Here is an 18,104-nt window from a genome sequence, read left to right as displayed (position 1 = left end):
AATGAGGAGAAGAAGTGTGGGCGTTTTGTAGCTGACTTGTTTTATTGAGGTGCTGCTCAGGTGTTTCCTCATGCATGTGCTGTCCAAAGGACTGGTACTTCTACAATGGCTTACATGTTGAGGATAGTTGTGTTAAATCAGTGATTGTGTGAATGAATAATTCTGCAGACTCCTTATTGTTAGAGTGTGGGACTATGGAAGGATTAGCAGAGAAAGAGGAGAAGGATGAAAATGGGTTACTTTGCACCTGGGAGGGGGAAGTAGAGGAAATCTTTGTCAGCCACTCAGCTTTCTCCTACTCATGCTGTGGTTTTATGGCATGACCACTTTTTAAGCTTGTATGGCCTTTTTGGAGTAAACATATCTACAGCTTTTAGATTTGTTGTTACTGCTACTTCCTAATTAGCTAATTACCTTTTAATTCAGGTCTATTTCTGCCAGAGAAAAAAATCAGGTGTCAGCCAGCACTACCTAAAAACCCTTAGTTTTTTCAAGTTGGAAATTCATTTGGATTCGTTTCAGATTTCTGCAGTATTTAAGCTAAGTTAAATGTTAAAGTTAAAAAATCAATTATACGTTCAAAATACAGTATTTAAGCCAGAATACTACATTACTAATGATGTTCCAGGGAAAAATGATACTGTTCCGTAATACCATTTGTAAGATAAAGGCATCCCCCAAGCAAGTAATTTAAAGGACTGATTCTTCTTCCTTTAAGTCACAATTAATTGTTTAGGCTCTTAAATGTCAAGGTTTAAGCAGGCTGAACGAAAATAAAAAATTAGCTCTCTGTACTGTACGATGTGATGTAGTACAGTTATCTCCCTGCTGTGCTATTGTATTCTGACAGGGGGACTTATATTTACAGTGAAGGAGGTCAGGTGAAAATGAACGTAATATTCCTAACCAAGCTTGAAATATATTTCTCACTCTATATTTCTTAGCCTGTGGGTGGCTGGCTGGCTGGTACAGTGCCTGTGGCTGGCTGGTACAGTGCCTGTGGCTGGCAGGTACAGGGCCTGTAGGTGGCTGGCTGGCTTGCTGGTACAGTGCCTGTGGATGTGGGTGGCTGGCACCGGGCTGCTGTGGGTGGGTGTATGGCTGCGATACACTCCCGCAAGACTAGTCCTGACTCCAGACGAGGCTGTCCAAGGCGAGGGAGGTGGCCTAAGAAGGCAGAATGACGTCACAAAAATATCGGCAATCTCGGCCAGTTCCAGGGCCGATACCAATATATCAGGGAAAATGCATATCGGCCCCCGATATATCGGCCTTGCCGATAATCAGTCTATCCCTAGTCTAGAGAGTAATTAGTCCAGCCTTTTTCAACCAGGGTGCCCAGGTACCCTGGGGTGCTATGAGATTTCTTCAGGGGTACCTTGGCAAAATAGCTAAAAATGTATCAAAATTGTATACAAGCCAGCAGATGGATCAAGTCTGCCTTTTAGTTACACAAAGTCAGAGGTTTTCGTTATGAACCACTACGACTTTCTAGAAACTGGTATGCTAACAACCAATGATGTCATCAACTAATAAGCAGGATGACTGTTGCCTCTACAGCATCCTTGTTTGAACCTCCTCTGCATCTCTTCCGCAACACTGGGGTCACATTAGCTGACTGATGGAGAGAGATTGATGGGGAAGAGAAACATTGAAATACTGGTCAGTACCAAAAGTGTATTTGCTTGGGAAGAAAAAAATCACCTCTACCATTGGGTGTCCTACATGTGTGGATGTTTCTGCATTATGTAAAACTATTAGAATAGTTTTTACATGTAAGGATTGGGTGCCTCAAGATTGTCCATAATTTTAAAGGGTACTTTGGAACTGTCCATAATTTAAAGGGTGCCTTGAGATTGTTTATAATTTTAAAGGGTGCCTTGACTAAAAAAAGGTTGAGAAACACTGAGTTAGTCAACCTAACTTCGATGGAAGTGTTATATATAGAGTGCAGGTGTCAGGAGTGTGTAATGTACAGAGTGCAGGTGTCAGGAGTGTGTTATGTAAATAGTGTAGGGGTGAGTGATGTGTAACATACAGAGTATCTGAGTCAGGAGCTTGTATGTACAGAATGCAGGGATCAGGAATGAGTTATGTACAAATTGTATGAATCAGGAATATGAGTGCAGGGATCAGTGTGTGTAACATAAAAAGTGCAGGAATCAGTAGTATGCAATGCATAAAGTATAGGGGTAAGGATTGTGTAATATACATGGGTCAAGAGTGTGTCACATACAGTGTACAAGGATTAGAAGTGTGTAGTATACATAGTGCAGAGGTCAGGAGAAAAAGTAACTTACTGTCCAGAAAATAGAGTGCAATCCACATGCTAGGTATTAGGAGTATGTAATATACATACAGTGTATACTTAATACAAACTTTTTTTACCAAAAAAGTACAGAATACTCTAATTTGTGCGCATTTATTTAGGAGTGTAAATGTGTAAAAGTTTAAATGTGCAAAAGTGTAAATCCTTTCTTCCATACTAAACACCTCAGAGCACAAATCTAAAACAAGTTGACTGAAGGGAAATGGTTGTTCACAGCCAATCTGAGTTATTTTTTAAAGTAGAATGCAGGAATAAACCTAACTAATCTTAAAAATGCCCCTCCCCCTCCTAACTCCTATTCTGTCTGACCTGTGTAAGAAAGATCTGTATGCTTACTGTTTTTCAGGCTGCTCGATTCTGGTCATGGGATCCAGCTTCCCCGTGTCAGCCAGCAGTGGCTGCAGGAGAGAGGAGGGAATGCTGACAACAGATGGACAATAATAAGCCTATGGGTGACATTACAGCTCCCAGGCATTGCCAACCATTGCCGAGCGCTCTCTCCTCTCCCTTGCAGCCAGCGCTGGATGACACAGGGAAGATCATGTGACCGGACTGGAGTGGCCTGAAAGTAGGTAAGTAAAAAGATCTTTCTTACACAGGTTAGTAAGAATAGGTGTTAGGAGGGGGCAGTTTTAGGATTAGTTAGATTATTCTAGAATTCCACGTAATGTTTCTATCACATGACAAGTGGGCATTGATTTGTTGATGCAACTCTATGTTTGTTCTCATTTTCCCTATTGCTTTTGAATCTGCCCTGTGATGTGGATTTGAACCTTCCTGAAGCTGTTGAATTGTCGAGGAGTAAAATGCCTTTCAGATCTATTAGCCATTATATCTTAAAAGAAAAACTGCAATTCTAGATTTTCCTACATAGGGGTCAGCATGTAAAATACAAAGGGAAATAAACGGGACATTAGGTACAGGGTTTCTGGGACCATTACTGAAGAGTTCATTACTCAGTTGTGTAACGGTATTTAACATTTAGTCCACTAAGCAATTCATTTTGTTTTTACCATTTTAGAATACGAGAACGAGACAATAATGGATCGTATGCTCTGTGTTTACTGAATGATAGAAAGATTTCACATTATCGCATTGACCGAGACAAGACTGGAAAATTGTCAATACCAGAAGGGAAGAAATTTGATACTTTATGGCAGGTAAATCTATTTATTTATTTTACAGCCTTTCACTTTTTATTATCCTTAAACATGGGGAAATATATTGGGCAATACAGACATCAACAAATTATTGAGAAGTAAAGTGAGGATAAAAGTTGTAATCAAATTAATACAGAGAAATAACACCAAGAGGTTTAGACTAACATTGGATCCTGAATTTCTAGGGCTGAATGTAAAGGGTGTAAGGTAAATTATGGAGAAAAGAAGGAAAATGAACTGCCAACTTCTAAGTAGTTTATTTAAAACAAATATTAGTGGTAGTGTTAAATATGTAAGAGTGGAGAAGATTGCTCCAAAATATAAAATAGAACAGTGAGGATGATTACATTCTGTAGCCAGTCATAAGGGGAGGGAGGAATAGATTGGTGGGTTTAGAGCTGCCTTTCTCAACCAGTGTTCTGTGGAGCAGTAGGATTCCTCCAGAAGTTGATGATGTTGCATGAGCTATGAACTATGGTGGATATTGATCTCCCACTTACACTGACCCTCAATGTAAGAGGGAAATTTTCCTCTGACATTCAGTCCAAAATGTCACTTTTACACTGACCAGCAATGTTGGGGTTCACTTTTCAATAGATCACAACGTAAGAGTGCACTTCTTCACAGGCCACCGGTTTAAGAGGACACTAAAATTTCACAGTCTGTGGGGATGGTTTACAATAGTCAAATAGACTGTGCACTTTACAATTAGACATGGGCCAAACAACCGCTGATTTGGTTTGTGGCAAAACTTTCGATCATCGCAAATGTTCGGAACCGAATAACGAACCCATTTGAAATCTATGGGACCCGAACTGGGCAAATTAAAAGTGCCCATTTTGAAGGTTTATATGCAAGTAATTGGGCATACAAAGGGTATGGGGGTCCGGGTTCTGCCCTGGGGTACATGTATCAATGAACACAAAGTTTGTAAAAAATATATTTTTCAAATGAGCAGTGGTTTACCAATGCTTAAAGTGAAACCATAAAAATGAGAAATAACAATAAAAATAAAAAGTTTCTTTAACCACTTCAGCCCCAGAAGATTTTACCCCCTTCCTGACCAGGCCCTATTTTGCGATTCGGCACTGCGTTATTTTAATGGACAATTGCGCGGTCGTACGACGCTGTACCCAAACAAAATGTACGTCCTTTTTTCCCCACAAATAGAGCTTTCTTTTGGTGGTATTTGATCACCTGTGCGACTTTTAATTTTTGCGCTATAAACAAAAAAAGAGCGACAATTATTTAAAAAAAACAATATTTTTCACATTCTGCTGTATAACATTCCCAAAAAAAAATTTAAAAATCAAAATTTTTTAACATTTTAGGCCAATTTGTTTTCTGCTACATATTTTTGGTAAAAAAAAAAATTGCAATAGGCGTATTTTGATTGGTTTGTGCAAAAGTTATCGCGTTTACTAACTACGGGAAAGATTTATGTCATTTTTTTTTGTTCTACTAGTAATGGCGGCAATCTGTGATTTTTTGGGGGACTGCGACATTATGGCAGACAGATCGGACCCCTAACTGACATTTTTGACACTTTTGGGGGGACCACTGACATTACTACAGTAATCAGTGCTAAAAATATGCACTGTTACTGTAATAATGACACTGGCAGGGAAGGGGTTAGTCCATTGGGTGATCAATGGGTTAAATGTATGCCTCATGCTTACTGACGTGTGGGGGGGGGTGGGGGTTCTGTGACAGAGACTGAGATCGCAGGTTCAGCTATGATGAATCCAGTCATCTCCTCCTGTCTGTCACTGAGAAGATCCGCCTGCTTTGTTTGCATAAGCAGGCGGGTCTTCTCACAGTTTCCCCGACGATCGGGGAAGGAAAGCGGCAATCACCACCTCTCCTCCTCCGGCCTGACTCCCGCTGTGTCTAAACACAGCAAGAGTGCGCCTCCGGCTGCGCGCTCGCACTGCCAAAATCACTAGGAGTCCAGCGACGTAGGTCGCTGGACCCAGGGGAGCCACACTACCGCAGTAGGATTACTGTGAGCAGTCGACAAGTGGTTAAATATAGTGCCTGAGGGTCCCCTTAGTCTGCTTGTAAAGTGGCACATCTATACCATGTATAGAACCTGCTGCAGCGATAATGACATTTATAAAGCCAAAGGACATTTTCCCTGCAAGCTTTCTTTATTTTGTAAACAACAGCTTGGGGAGCCAGTCTGTATAATGAGGCCACAATTTAGTGCACTTGGAACAAGATTAGAGATTTATGGTATAAATTCTGGTGTCTCTTTCGCAGACTTTAGATAGAAGTAACAGGTGTGGAAAAATTGGACTTTGGGTGTTGGGGTGGTGACTTCACACTGTAACCCTATAGAGGTACTCCTAATAAAAGCAAGAATTGGCCTTGCTGTCAAAAATTTAAATGATGTGCCCTGGTCAATCAGTGTCAGAAAAATTGGGCCTTGGATGTTGGTGGTTGGCAAGGAGGCAGAATAAACCATTCTGGCAGCGGCAGTGGACTGCGCACTAGTCTCTGCTTGGGTGATGGAGGATGAGGATCGTTTAGTAAGTCAGTCCACCAACTCCTCTGCATGCTGTGGCTGGATAGCACGGGCAACATCACTAAACAGAGGAAATGATGCCCAGATGCTGCTGGCCCTTTCACAGTGCCATGGGAACATCTGCCTCTTCTTGTTGGCCTCCCAGACATGATGGTAGGGCCTATGAACAAAATGTAACAAAGATGGGGAAATGTATACATGGATGCACTTTAATCAATGGAAAGTGATGTTTGGTGCACTTGAACTTGAGTACTGACTACACAGACACACTCCACTGACACATTACAAAATACTGCATTAAAACTGCAATGACACACTGCAATATACTGCGGTAAAAGTGCACTAATGCACTAAAATATACTGCACTGACATCTACTGCTTTAAACGTGCAATAATGCACGGAAATATACTGTGTTATACGTGCACTAACGCACTGCCATATACTGTGGTAGACCTGCAATAACACACTAAAATATACTGCGTTAAGCGTGCAGTAATGCACTGCAATAATCTGCGGTAAACTTGCAATAATGCACTAAACTATGCTGCAGAAAACCTGCAATAATGCACTACAATATACTGCAGTAAATGTGCAGTAACACACTGAAATATACTGCAAGAAACCTGTTCTGACAAAATAAAATGGCACTAAAATAAAATGGCACTAAAGTCAAAATGAACGGTCGCACTACTCTCACACTGTACTATCACTAGATTCACACTAATGTGACACTAAAGTAAAAACGAATGGTCCCACTACACTCACACTGCATACTAGATTTAAACTAAGATGACATTCACAATAGAATCACAATAGTACACTATAGCACACTAGCTCACTAGTAGTGCTAAACAGAGCCATGTTCTATCTCTCTACACCCCAATATCACACTGCAAATGGGCGCAACGGGAAGAATATTTTTACAGTGTGGGGCGAGACTAAGAGCAATGAGCCATGGTTCATCATCACAGTGTCCAATCATGGCTCTGACAGTGCTATGTGCCCTGATTGGGTAAAGTCAATCAGGGCTTCCAATGCATTGTGTGACAGCGCAGTGCATTGGGGTCGTTCAACGGCCTGACAATGCAGGTTCTCATTGAATGGGCGGACAGCCAATGTTCGACCCAAACTCATGCTCGGACTAAACTGTTCTCCCAACTCTATTTGCAAGTGCAGTTGCACTCTTTTCCTTAGTAAATGTAATGTGTTAAAGCTTCCCTTTGCAATGAATACCCAATCAGGTGCAAGGAAAATTAAAAAAAAAAAAAAAAACATTTTCTGCTACATACCGAAAACTGTGATTTGTGTTTTTGCAGGAAAATGCTTTTGTTTGTTATTTTACTACACTTTTTATAGAGTATTTTTTTTTTCCCAGTTGGTGGAACATTATTCCTACAAACCCGATGGACTTATCAGAGCACTAACAAACCCATGCCCACGTTCTGCTGCCTTCAACAGTTTTAGTGGGGGTACTGGTAAGTAAAAGGAAAGTTTAGCGTTTGGCTGTTTATGAAAATTAGGTGTTTTTTCTTTTTTATAGAACTTCTAGGTGTATGTTATAGACAGTAACCAGTGAGACACAATTAATCAGTCTTGTGTTCTGTTCTGTTCCCAAAGTCTAAAGCCTGGCTGTAGATAACTAATTATTTTTGGTGTCTATATTAGAGTATAGGAAATGTATTTCTCTTTGTGATTGGGAAATGGATTATTGCCATGGACTTTTAAAAAGATTATTTTCACTGGTCCTAGGGGAAAGGCTGACAGTGAGTGTTTGTGGCCATTCCCCTAGGTATCAAGGTTAATGCACAAAGAGCAACTTTGGCCCTTGGGCTGCCACCACTTTTCTGCTGAGCTCCTACTCTGTGGTGCCTTTTTCTCCAGCAAGGATGTTGGTACCAATTCTGTTGAAATGTTGTAAGGATCTGCCTTTTTTTTTCTTTATTGGTTACTTTATTGGTCACCTCAGGAGAGACATAATAAAAAAAATGTGATACAGGCCAATGGCAAGTAATACTCAGATAAAGAAAGGAGTTAACATTGTTGGTCATTTATAGTATAAACAGTCCATGTACATGAGAATAATGTCCCACTGGTTGTCACCTATAATCCACGCCTAAAAGTTCTAAGAAAGATCACAAAAGCACTCCAGCACCTCCTGTGGATGTATGAAAGATTACAAGACATATTAACACAATACCCTATCTTGGCATATTGACAAGCACCCAATTTAAAACAGTGAATGTTATGGCAGATATCTGAACAGCCCCGTATAAAATCGAGCATTTTCCAGCAGAAGCAAGCATATACAATCTAAAGGATACCAAAAAAAAATACCTTTAAGATGCCTATACAATAACAACTTGTATATATCACTCAACCCAGTCAATAAAAGTTATTTTCTTGTATTATAATGTTATGTACTGGAAGTGTCATTTATTGCCCTCATATGTCCTCCAAAGCAAGGAAATGTGGCACTGAATAATTGCAAGGTTCAGTGTCTTTCTAGAGAAAAATGCTTTGCTTACTGATACACATATACGGCATTTCATCTAAATATTCAGTAAAATGGGCGTAAAAAGAGGCATTTGAAAAACGATGTTTCATACTCATATATAGCACAATAAACAACATTGTACACAAATGTTTTAGTTATAGCAAAAACATTTACATAAACTATTATTTTTCATTCTCTAACTTGTACTTTATTTGTAGCTGTCTGTGAGTTACAACCCACATTTTGCAACATTTAATAAATCTCTAACTAGTGCTACATTGTCAATTTGCAGCCATTGATGAGTTGCAGCTACGATTCTAGTTTATGTAATAAACAATTACATTTTTTTTGCACTGTGTAATGTAAAATATCGGGGCACAGGCGGATAACCTACTTTAAACATCTGTTTTATTCAAGGTATGTTTCCCTTTCCAGAACGTCAAGGACTTCCTAGACTTCCTGCAGGGGTAAGGTGCTTTAGAAAACCTCCTCAATGTATGTATATAGAGCAAGAAAAAAAAAAAAAACACTTCTAGTAGATAATTCATTATAAAGTGCCTGGCCCGGTATGCCTATATGACAGTTTAAGTCTAAAGATATATCTAAATAAGTCACATTGCAGGCTTTTTTTCTGTTTTCCATAAGCTATCGGAATAAGTGGGTCAAATTTACACACTTGGAAATCAGTCACTAAAATTACATCATTCTATTTAAATTCACAATTATTGTTCCTTAAATAAGGATTTTATTCTTCACCAGTAATAATGTGAGAAACGTATAAAAGGTAAAATAAAATAAAGATCTCTTCTTCCGATGCTAAAATGGATTTTTCACTTGAACTGGCAGTTCACCTCACTGTGCTTATGCATGAATAGATGGGGGGGGGGGGGGTCAATAGAATAGTAGATAAGTCCTGGCAAGCATATGATATGGAGGTTATTTAATAATATGATGAAAACAACACTGTGTAACAGTCTATGGCAACCAAACAAAATTCTGCTTACTGTCCAACCTGCTGATTGGTTGTCAAAGATTGCTGCAAAACTTTGCTCTTTAAACTTGTTTAAGAAATTAAAATAAATTACATTAAATTCTGATACTTAGAAATTAAAAATACAAAATTCAGTAATGATGATCAACATACTTTTTAAACCTCCTTCGATTTAAAGCTACTGTATAGAGCTACCATCTTTGAATGTACCAGATACACACCTTTTACCATTGAGTTCGTCGGACAACAAGTAATTAGCAGGTTAAGAATAAAATGTAACCTGCTGTAATAATTTTCACTAAAGAATACAGAATTTTCAGAAAATTAGCAGACAGGTATTTAAAACAAAGGTCATTTTTTGGAGAGCAGTATTTCACACTTTTTTTCATTTTTGGGCTTCCCAAAGCAGCTGAGAATCTTTACACTATAAATCCAAACACGTGAAAAGAAAATTGCTGATCATTTTAATGTGCAGATGAAATAAGTAAACAGGAATTTGCCTTACAGGCGATTGATTGAATAATAAAGTGAATATTCACACAATTTATTGTGTGAAGATTCATTGCCTAGTAATTGCAAGTTAGAAATCCACCAACTGTTTTTTTTTTTTTAATTATTATTTGCCTATACGAATACTACCATAGGGCAGTAGCCTAAACCAAAAAATTAAATAAATATCAAGTATCATAATGTATGCATAGTTGCAGACACTAGCTTATGCTGTGTGTGTAACTTTGTTGTTATGTAACAGTGCTCTAATTAAGCACTTATTAAATCAAAACCACAATGCTGTTTATTAAAAAAAGAATGCTGATGGTAATGCTATTAGAAGCCAATCAGTTATTAACTTCCATTTTCATTGCTGAGCATTCAGATAATTTAAGTTAAGACACACCAACGCACATATTTATCATGCACCACTTCATGCATTTTAATATGTATCTGCCACCAGCCACCATTGCTCATTGTTTCCATAACTGATTAAATATCATAATGTGCGCAACTGAAGATGAGCAAGTCAGCCATGGTTAGTTTAATGACTTGAGTCACTAAACCATCTGGTCTCTATGAAGGTTAATATGAGGCCAAATGTACCAGAGCGCACACGAGCTCTAAATATTTATAAATGTATAACAATGATGTAAAATGACCTACAGGTCTGCATTAATGATTGCTTTCTGTTTACTAAAATAAAAAAGGGCATAAGGCAGATAACAAAAATGAGACCTTTCTATTGCTGTTTTTTAGCAATATGTGCAGATGTGATAAGATGAAGCATCTTAGTAGGTAAAGGGGTTGAATTATATAATGGACCTTTTTACATTAGAACATAACTGTGAAAGTGGTGATGTATTATGCGTGAAAAAGTTTACTTTACTTAGCGTGTCTATAGATGATCAGTTGTTTCACTAAAACCAACAACAGTCAAGTATTAGCCTTTCTTTGCTTGAACAATGTACCACTAGACCCACAATCTTCTCCCTGACTCAACTAATATTGGATATGGATCACACATGCTCCAACGTGTGTGAATTTTTTCTTTTAAAAATGTCCACTTTTTCAATCACTTGCAAGTGAAAATGATTTTCTTAATTGACCTTCACTTAGGATTTGGTATTTAAAGTGAACACAGCTTTACCATATTTACCAAGCTAAGTGCTATACTCCTTTTGTAAATCAATCCTAATGAGGGCTTCTGAAGCTCAGAAGGTTCACTTTTAAGGGCCATACACACTTGACGAAAATCAGATGAAATATCCTCTGATTTCTCTCTCTCTTGCTCAGCGTTCATTACCATTTTTAGTTGACAGTGCATAAATGTTCACGAAATTTCTTGTCCGATTTTTCTTTTTTTGGCACATTTGTTCCTGGACTTCTGGGTTGTCAGCAACTTCAGATCATGCGCGTTCTTTCGTATCCGATTTTTTTAGTGGACATACTGCATACACATTAAACGAAAATTGGTCGTCTGGGAACGGACGATAAAAATTTTGGTGTTTGTCCCTCCGTTTTTTTTCGTTTAAAATGCTGAAAGTTGTGTACACACTAGGCGAAAATCGGACGATTTTACCTCGGGAATTTTCGGCAGATTTTATACTAGTGTGTACCCCACTTTAGTTCCAGTTTTATTGCTACACATGATGCCCTAATCTTTTACATTGTATGCATATATCCAGCCATCCTTACTTATTAACACCACTGTACTGATCTGGGTACTTATCAACAGTTGACAGAATTTAAAAGCATTATAGTTAGTATAGTTACGACAAAACACCCCCACCTCTCACAAACCTACACACAACTGCAGTTATTGCAAGTAGTTACCATTAACTGTATAGGTATGAATAGGTAAGGGCAAAAATTGGTACAATCAAAGAAAAGAAATTCTGCAACACACATCTAGCAGATACTTCTAGCAAAAAAGCCACAAGTATCTGTCTACGATTTTAACCCTAAAAAATCGATTGTTTTATTTCTTTTCTGTACATCACCTTTAGATAGTGATAACATTGCATGTTGTGAAAACTTTTTTTCTCATAGCCCATTTACTGACATTTAATGACATTGTGGTTTCTAGAATTGGTCAGCAGGTGGAATAATCGCAAGATTCAAATCCTACTCCTTTCCCAAGGCTGGCAGCAAAAAGGTGCACAGAACATGCTCTTCCAAAGCTTTGTTAATTAATGGCAGGCTTTTGGCTGCTTTGGGTGTACAGCTTACATTAAAGAAGCATTGCAGGTTTCAAGATCCTATTCTTTTGTAAATGACAAAAAGATTTAGATTAAAATAAAAAATATGGACCTTTTCTTGAAAAAGGTATTAAAAAGCACAATATTTCCACATTAGTGCTTTAAAGTTCTTTGCATATCATTATCTCCTGATGTTAATACATTCAATGTAATTTTTCAGCTGCAGTGCTTTCACTATAATAGTCTGGAAGCCACCGCATTAACCTCACATTCATAACCTTGACCGTGACCACATCATCACCTCAAGCTGCTATGATACCATTCCCTGTGCTGTGCAGTATTGGATGGCGTTATTGCCAACACTGCAAGTAATAAAGCAACAGGAGATGATAAATTATGTACTTCTACTAAAGACTAATTGAAAACTATAGACCATGTAGAATACAAGAAAGCCAAAGTAAAGGTTCAATTTAAAGCAGCACATGGACAACAAAACCTCAGAACGCAATGTAATTTCGTTTTTTATTTCATGGGCCAGCAATGCTGCTTTAATTGTCCTAATCTTGTGATGAACTTCTAAATCCTGTCAGCTTTGCATTTGTGACTCCCTAACATTTGGCTTAAAAAGCTATAATACAGCAAAATAAAGGTGTGTCTTTGTTTTTAGTATAATTAATGCAATTCTACTAAAGTATGACTAATTGTGGATTAGTCAGACCAGTGTAAGTATTAAATGCAAATGTGAAAGTGCATGTTTTGTATTTGATATTTGAGTGCAGTCAAATCTGAAGGTCCCTCATTAATTAAAAAGACCCTTGGTTCAGCCTAAACACCTAAGGATTTACTTGATATTTTTTTTATTTTTTTGTATGCTCTCCCGGTCAGAGCAGAAGTGTATGATAAACTAATAGGCTGCAAGACAGTCTTTTCTCCTGCCCAAAACTACTACTGATAATAGACATTCAAAACATTGCCTAACAACTCTGCTGTCAGGATTTTAAAACTGCTGTCAGGATTTTATTAAAAAAAAAAAAAATGAAAGTTTTTTTTTTCTTTGACAGTTTTTTAATTGCCTTGCCTGTTCGAGAGTATGTGAGGAAATTAACCTCAATGGAAACATACAGTCTAGCGCAGAGCTGACACTTTTTTTTTTGTCACAAGGAGGAGTTTATTAAATGATTTGTCTTATAAAACAAACATTTGCATTTACATTTATTGTTAATATAACTGACACTTTTTTACTCTGACAGGCAGAGAATACAAGTAAATAACAACACACACTGCTACCCTGTGAAAGAAAGCTCTACATGTATACACCTAAAGTGCTATTTAAAGGCCCATGTTTTTTTACCTTCATGCATTCTATGCATTAAGGTATAAAACCTTTTGTGTGCAGTGCCCCCCCAGCTCCCCCTAACAATAATCTGAGCTTCCTCTCGATCCAGCGATGTACACAAGAGCTGAGCTTCTCCCAGGTCTCTCACTCCTCATTGGCTGAGACAACAGTGGGAGCCATTGGCTCTTGCTACTGTCAATCATAGCCAGTGAGCCAATATGGAGAGAGCAGGGGGTGTGGGGCCATGCTGCGGCTCTGTGTGTTTTTTTGGTGCAGAGAGCAGGGCTCGGGAGCAAGCACGCACCAGTGCCCCCAGAGCACTGGTGCTTTTGGGGGTACTGGCTGAGGAGGAGCAGCCAGGAGCACCGGCAGAAGACAAGAAACAGGAGAATCGGGGGGCTGCTCTGTGCAATACAACTGCACAGAGCAGGTAAGTATGACACGTTTGTTAAAAAAAGTAACCTTTAATGTCACTTTAAAACTATATACTTAGATTTATACAAATTCCTAAAAGGTTCTCTTTAAGTTTGAAGAGTCCTTTATTTTTAAGTTGTTACAGTCTAAATATCAGCTATTCACTATTCCGTAAAACATAAATTCAGAAAACTGTAATTTGGTTAAAAACCTTCTTACATTCAATTTTAGACTTTTGTTTAATTTGATATTTTAATTAGATGTAACCTGCCATTGAACATACATATACAGGAGGAATACAGTTCCTTGAGTTGATTAATGTCTGATTTAAAAAAGGTAATCAGACTTTGCATCATATAAATCTTAAGAATGTATCCATTAAAAAGTTGGGCATTCAGATACACAGCCAACGTAATACTTTGCCGCATTCGCTGGATAGCATTAGTAGCTAAAGTAAATAGTAGCAAATCTTGTACTAGGTAAATAATCCATCTGTAAAAGTATCCATAGCCATTGCAATGCAACCTTTGCAGCTAAACTGCAAAGGGAGACAGTATGCAGAGATGAGCTCTTATTGATGAATGCATAATGATGTATCCAAGTAACAAAAGCCTCTGACAAGTATATTAGTCATTTTTCCAATATTATCCAGATGAAGAAATGTATCAAGGGTATTGGCTAGTTCTTTTAAAAATCCAGCATTCTTATCTAACTACAGAAATGGAGTGTTTATTGACATTTCCTTCATACACAAAAATGAGAGCTGTGAGCTTTATTGGCAGTGGCCCAGTCCAGACCTATTTGTGCCATACTGCTATGAAAGTATAGTTGGAAGCATTCACGTAATGACATAATTTAAGTTTAAAATGCCTTAAATCTGTCTTTATGTAAAAAGAAAGAATAATCAGCAAGCACATAAATTTACCGCATTTGACTCCTGAAATTAGTACATATAGGGGTTGATTTACTAAAAGCAAATATACTGTGCACTTTGCAAGGTGCAGTTGCAATCTGCAAGTGCATTTGCCCCAGAGCTAAGTAAATAAGGTAAAACTTAATTTTGCAAATAAAATACCCAATTACATGCAATATAAAGAAAAAAAAAAATGAGTGAAAGCTTTTCAAAGATAAATGACTTGTTTAACTACGATATAGCGCATCTAGTTCACACAACCATTTTTATGTGCATTGATGACATTCTACAATGCATATAAATTGTATAAAACAATATACAGTCAGAACCACTGTTAATTATACAATAAATGCCACAAGTAAAGTAAATGTATTGCAGTCTATGTTGTTTTTTTTTTTTGGGGGGGGGGGATAAAAGCTCACTATGCTCAGTACTTTACAGTGTCCTGTTATAGTAGAATTGTCAATCAGCTAAACTTTTTTCTAGTTTGTGATAGATTAGGTAAGGGTTAGAACCTCTTTTTTTTTTCATCCCCACTTGAGATATTCCTTTGATGTTTGTAAAGCTAAACCATGTCAGTGGGACAGAAAGAGGAAAATTTTGAAAACAGCAACATATTTAGAAGGAGCATCTTCTAGTGTGGACATTCCTGTAACAACTGGGAAAGGTGGGATTTTCCTTCACTTTGAGGAGATTTCCACTTCTTGTCATGTCACTAGGACAGAAAGTGGAAAATCTCTCCAATACAGAAAGCAATAGAGACCTGACAGAGATTCATCCACACTTTCACTAAAATTTTTAAAGAGGTTTAGTTCTCGTTGCATAGTTAGTCAGGTTGAAAAAAGAGAATCTAAAAAAAGGTCCAAAAAGTACATTTCGTTCAACCAATAATCAATCTACTTTAATAAACTAAGCAAAAATGGCAGATACAAACATCCATCAAAATTAAATACTACACATTGGAGACTGCATTTCAAAACTCCTTCTACCCCTAATCAAAGAGCAATTTATGTGCATATCCTTGCCATATAAACTATAACCAAACACACATGATTACAACATTAATTACCTATAAGAATAAAAATATGCTATAAATGTAACTTGCTTCACAATTGTCCCAATCCAAATGGACATTTTTATATGGATAGATTTGCATATATTGTAAACATCAAGTATCAGTATACCAGCCTATTGTATACTCTCCTCAATCTATAACATATTGTATTACCCTACTCCAAATTGTTGTGGAATAAGTACGGTATATTGGGAAATTGAAAAATACCAGAGTCAGAGTAAAGCACACCAAGGGCTTGTGTCAGTTTTCTTTGGGCTTGTGTCAATTACATTAATTTGATACCAGTTTCAGATACAATCACATCATCAGAATTCATTGACAGGTCCATTTAACCTGCAGCTGACCTCCTTCTGATCATCAATTTACCTGTTTCAAGTGGGTTTTACATCTCTAGAGACTTGGGTAAGGCTGGTCACGCATGGGTTGAATTCAGAAAGAATTTTCTTTTGAAATTCTTATCCAAGAATTTTCGTTCAAATTTCACAGCATTAGTGGGCTGCAGAAACTGATTATTTTTGTGCGGCTATCGAATTTGGGTGATTGGGCATGTTGGAAATGTTTTGAAAACGAACGATTTTCTAATTAATGATGGGAGAATCGTGTGAGAAATATAATCGAAAAAGAAATGCCCATGAGCACAGGAAAAGAAAATTCCTGGAAAGAAAAGAGAATTTACATAGGGTTGGAAATACTGCGCTACCTATAAACGCAATCTGCTTGTACTAATCACCAGACAAAAAAGTGACCAAAACCATAAAAAATATATAAAAATGTGCAGCGCTAAGAACAATAATTTTTACTTGAACATATAAAAATGCAACATATATATTGAATAATGTGTGTCCAATCATATAATGAATAAAAATAATGTCCAACTGGAATAATAGTCCCAAGTGAATAAAGTGATAAAGAAAAGTCCAACATATATAACGTGATCACAGTGTGCAGCAAATCCCAACATCGACAAGGAGTAATTGTATGCGCTCACCAGAAAGGTAGGACCCAGATACCATATAGCATGTGGGTGATACAAGCTGTTATAATGTATGATGGATGCTCCGAATGGATGAGAAGTCCTCAGAAGTATCCGTATGGACCAGCGACAGGAATAGGCAAACAAAATTCCAGCTCCGACATTGGTAAGGATATAAACCAAAAAGGGACAGACATAGTGTAATATTGCTAAAAATCATTTAATAAAAAACATAGCAAATACACTTACAAACATCCCATGGTATTGAGCACATCAAGGATATATAGCAGGGCTGACAATAGTGTAATCCTCTTAACGCGTTTCAGCAGAGATGCCTTTCTCAAAAGATAATGCCAGCCAAGATGAAACCTTCTATATATAAAATTATATTGATTACACTATTGGGACGTTACCGAAGCGAGGCCTGGAACGCACGCCGGTGCCATTGTGATCCGGCGTGGCGTCCATGCGGCAGCTCTCTACAGGTGGGATACGATCTGTAATCAATATAATTTTATATATATAGGTTTCATCTTGGCTGGCATTATCTTTTGAGAAAGGCATCTCTGCTGAAACGGGTTAAGAGGATTACACTATTGTCAGCCCTGCTATATATCCTTGATGTGCTCAATACCATGGGATGTTTGTAAGTGTATTTGCTATGTTTTTTATTAAATGATTTTTAGCAATATTACACTATGTCTGTCCCTTTTTGGTTTATATCCGTACCAATGTCGGAGCTGGAATTTTGTTTGCCTATTCCTGTCGCTGGTCCATACGGATACTTCTGAGGACTTCTCATCCATTCGGAGCATCCATCATACATTATAATAGCTTGTATCACCCATCACTCTATATGGTATCTGGGTCCTACCTTTTTGGTGAGCGCATACAATTACTCCTTGTCGGTGTTGGGATTTGCTGCACACTGTGATCACGTTATATATGTTGGACTTTTCTTTATCACTTTATTCACTTGGGACTATTATTCCAGTTGGACATTATTTTTATTCCTTATATGATTGGACACACATTATTCAATATATACAGTATGTTGCATTTTTATATGTTCAAGTATACATTATTGTTCTTAGTGCTGCACATTTTTATATATTTTTTAAGAAAAGAGAATTCCCAGCCAGAAAAATTCACTTCTGTAGCAACATGAGGTAAAATTGAAAGCTTGGTTGGTGGAATTTTG

General features: G+C 37.6%; 1 protein-coding gene across 4 annotated transcripts in view; it reads left to right on the top strand.

Moving 5' to 3' along the window:
• Positions 1–18,104, top strand: part of SYK (spleen associated tyrosine kinase) — a 181,140-nt gene that overhangs the window by 107,555 nt on the left and 55,481 nt on the right. The window contains exons 4-7 of one of the 4 annotated variants that reach the window (XM_082260426.1): positions 3,351–3,489; positions 7,393–7,492; positions 8,947–8,978; positions 12,081–12,149. In XM_082260426.1, the coding sequence (XP_082116552.1) occupies positions 3,351–3,489; positions 7,393–7,492; positions 8,947–8,978; positions 12,081–12,149 (340 nt within the window). Of the gene's footprint in view, positions 1–3,350; positions 3,490–7,392; positions 7,493–8,928; positions 8,979–12,080; positions 12,150–18,104 lie in introns of all 4 variants that reach the window. The other 3 variants (XM_082260425.1, XM_082260428.1, XM_082260427.1) reach the window with 3 other exon arrangements.

Source organism: Pelophylax lessonae, assembly GCF_965119305.1.
Source record: "Pelophylax lessonae genome assembly, chromosome: 1".
Taxonomy (NCBI): Eukaryota; Metazoa; Chordata; class Amphibia; order Anura; family Ranidae; genus Pelophylax; species Pelophylax lessonae.
Note: the sequence above shows the minus strand (reverse complement) of the source record. Positions and strands in the feature narration are given on the sequence as shown.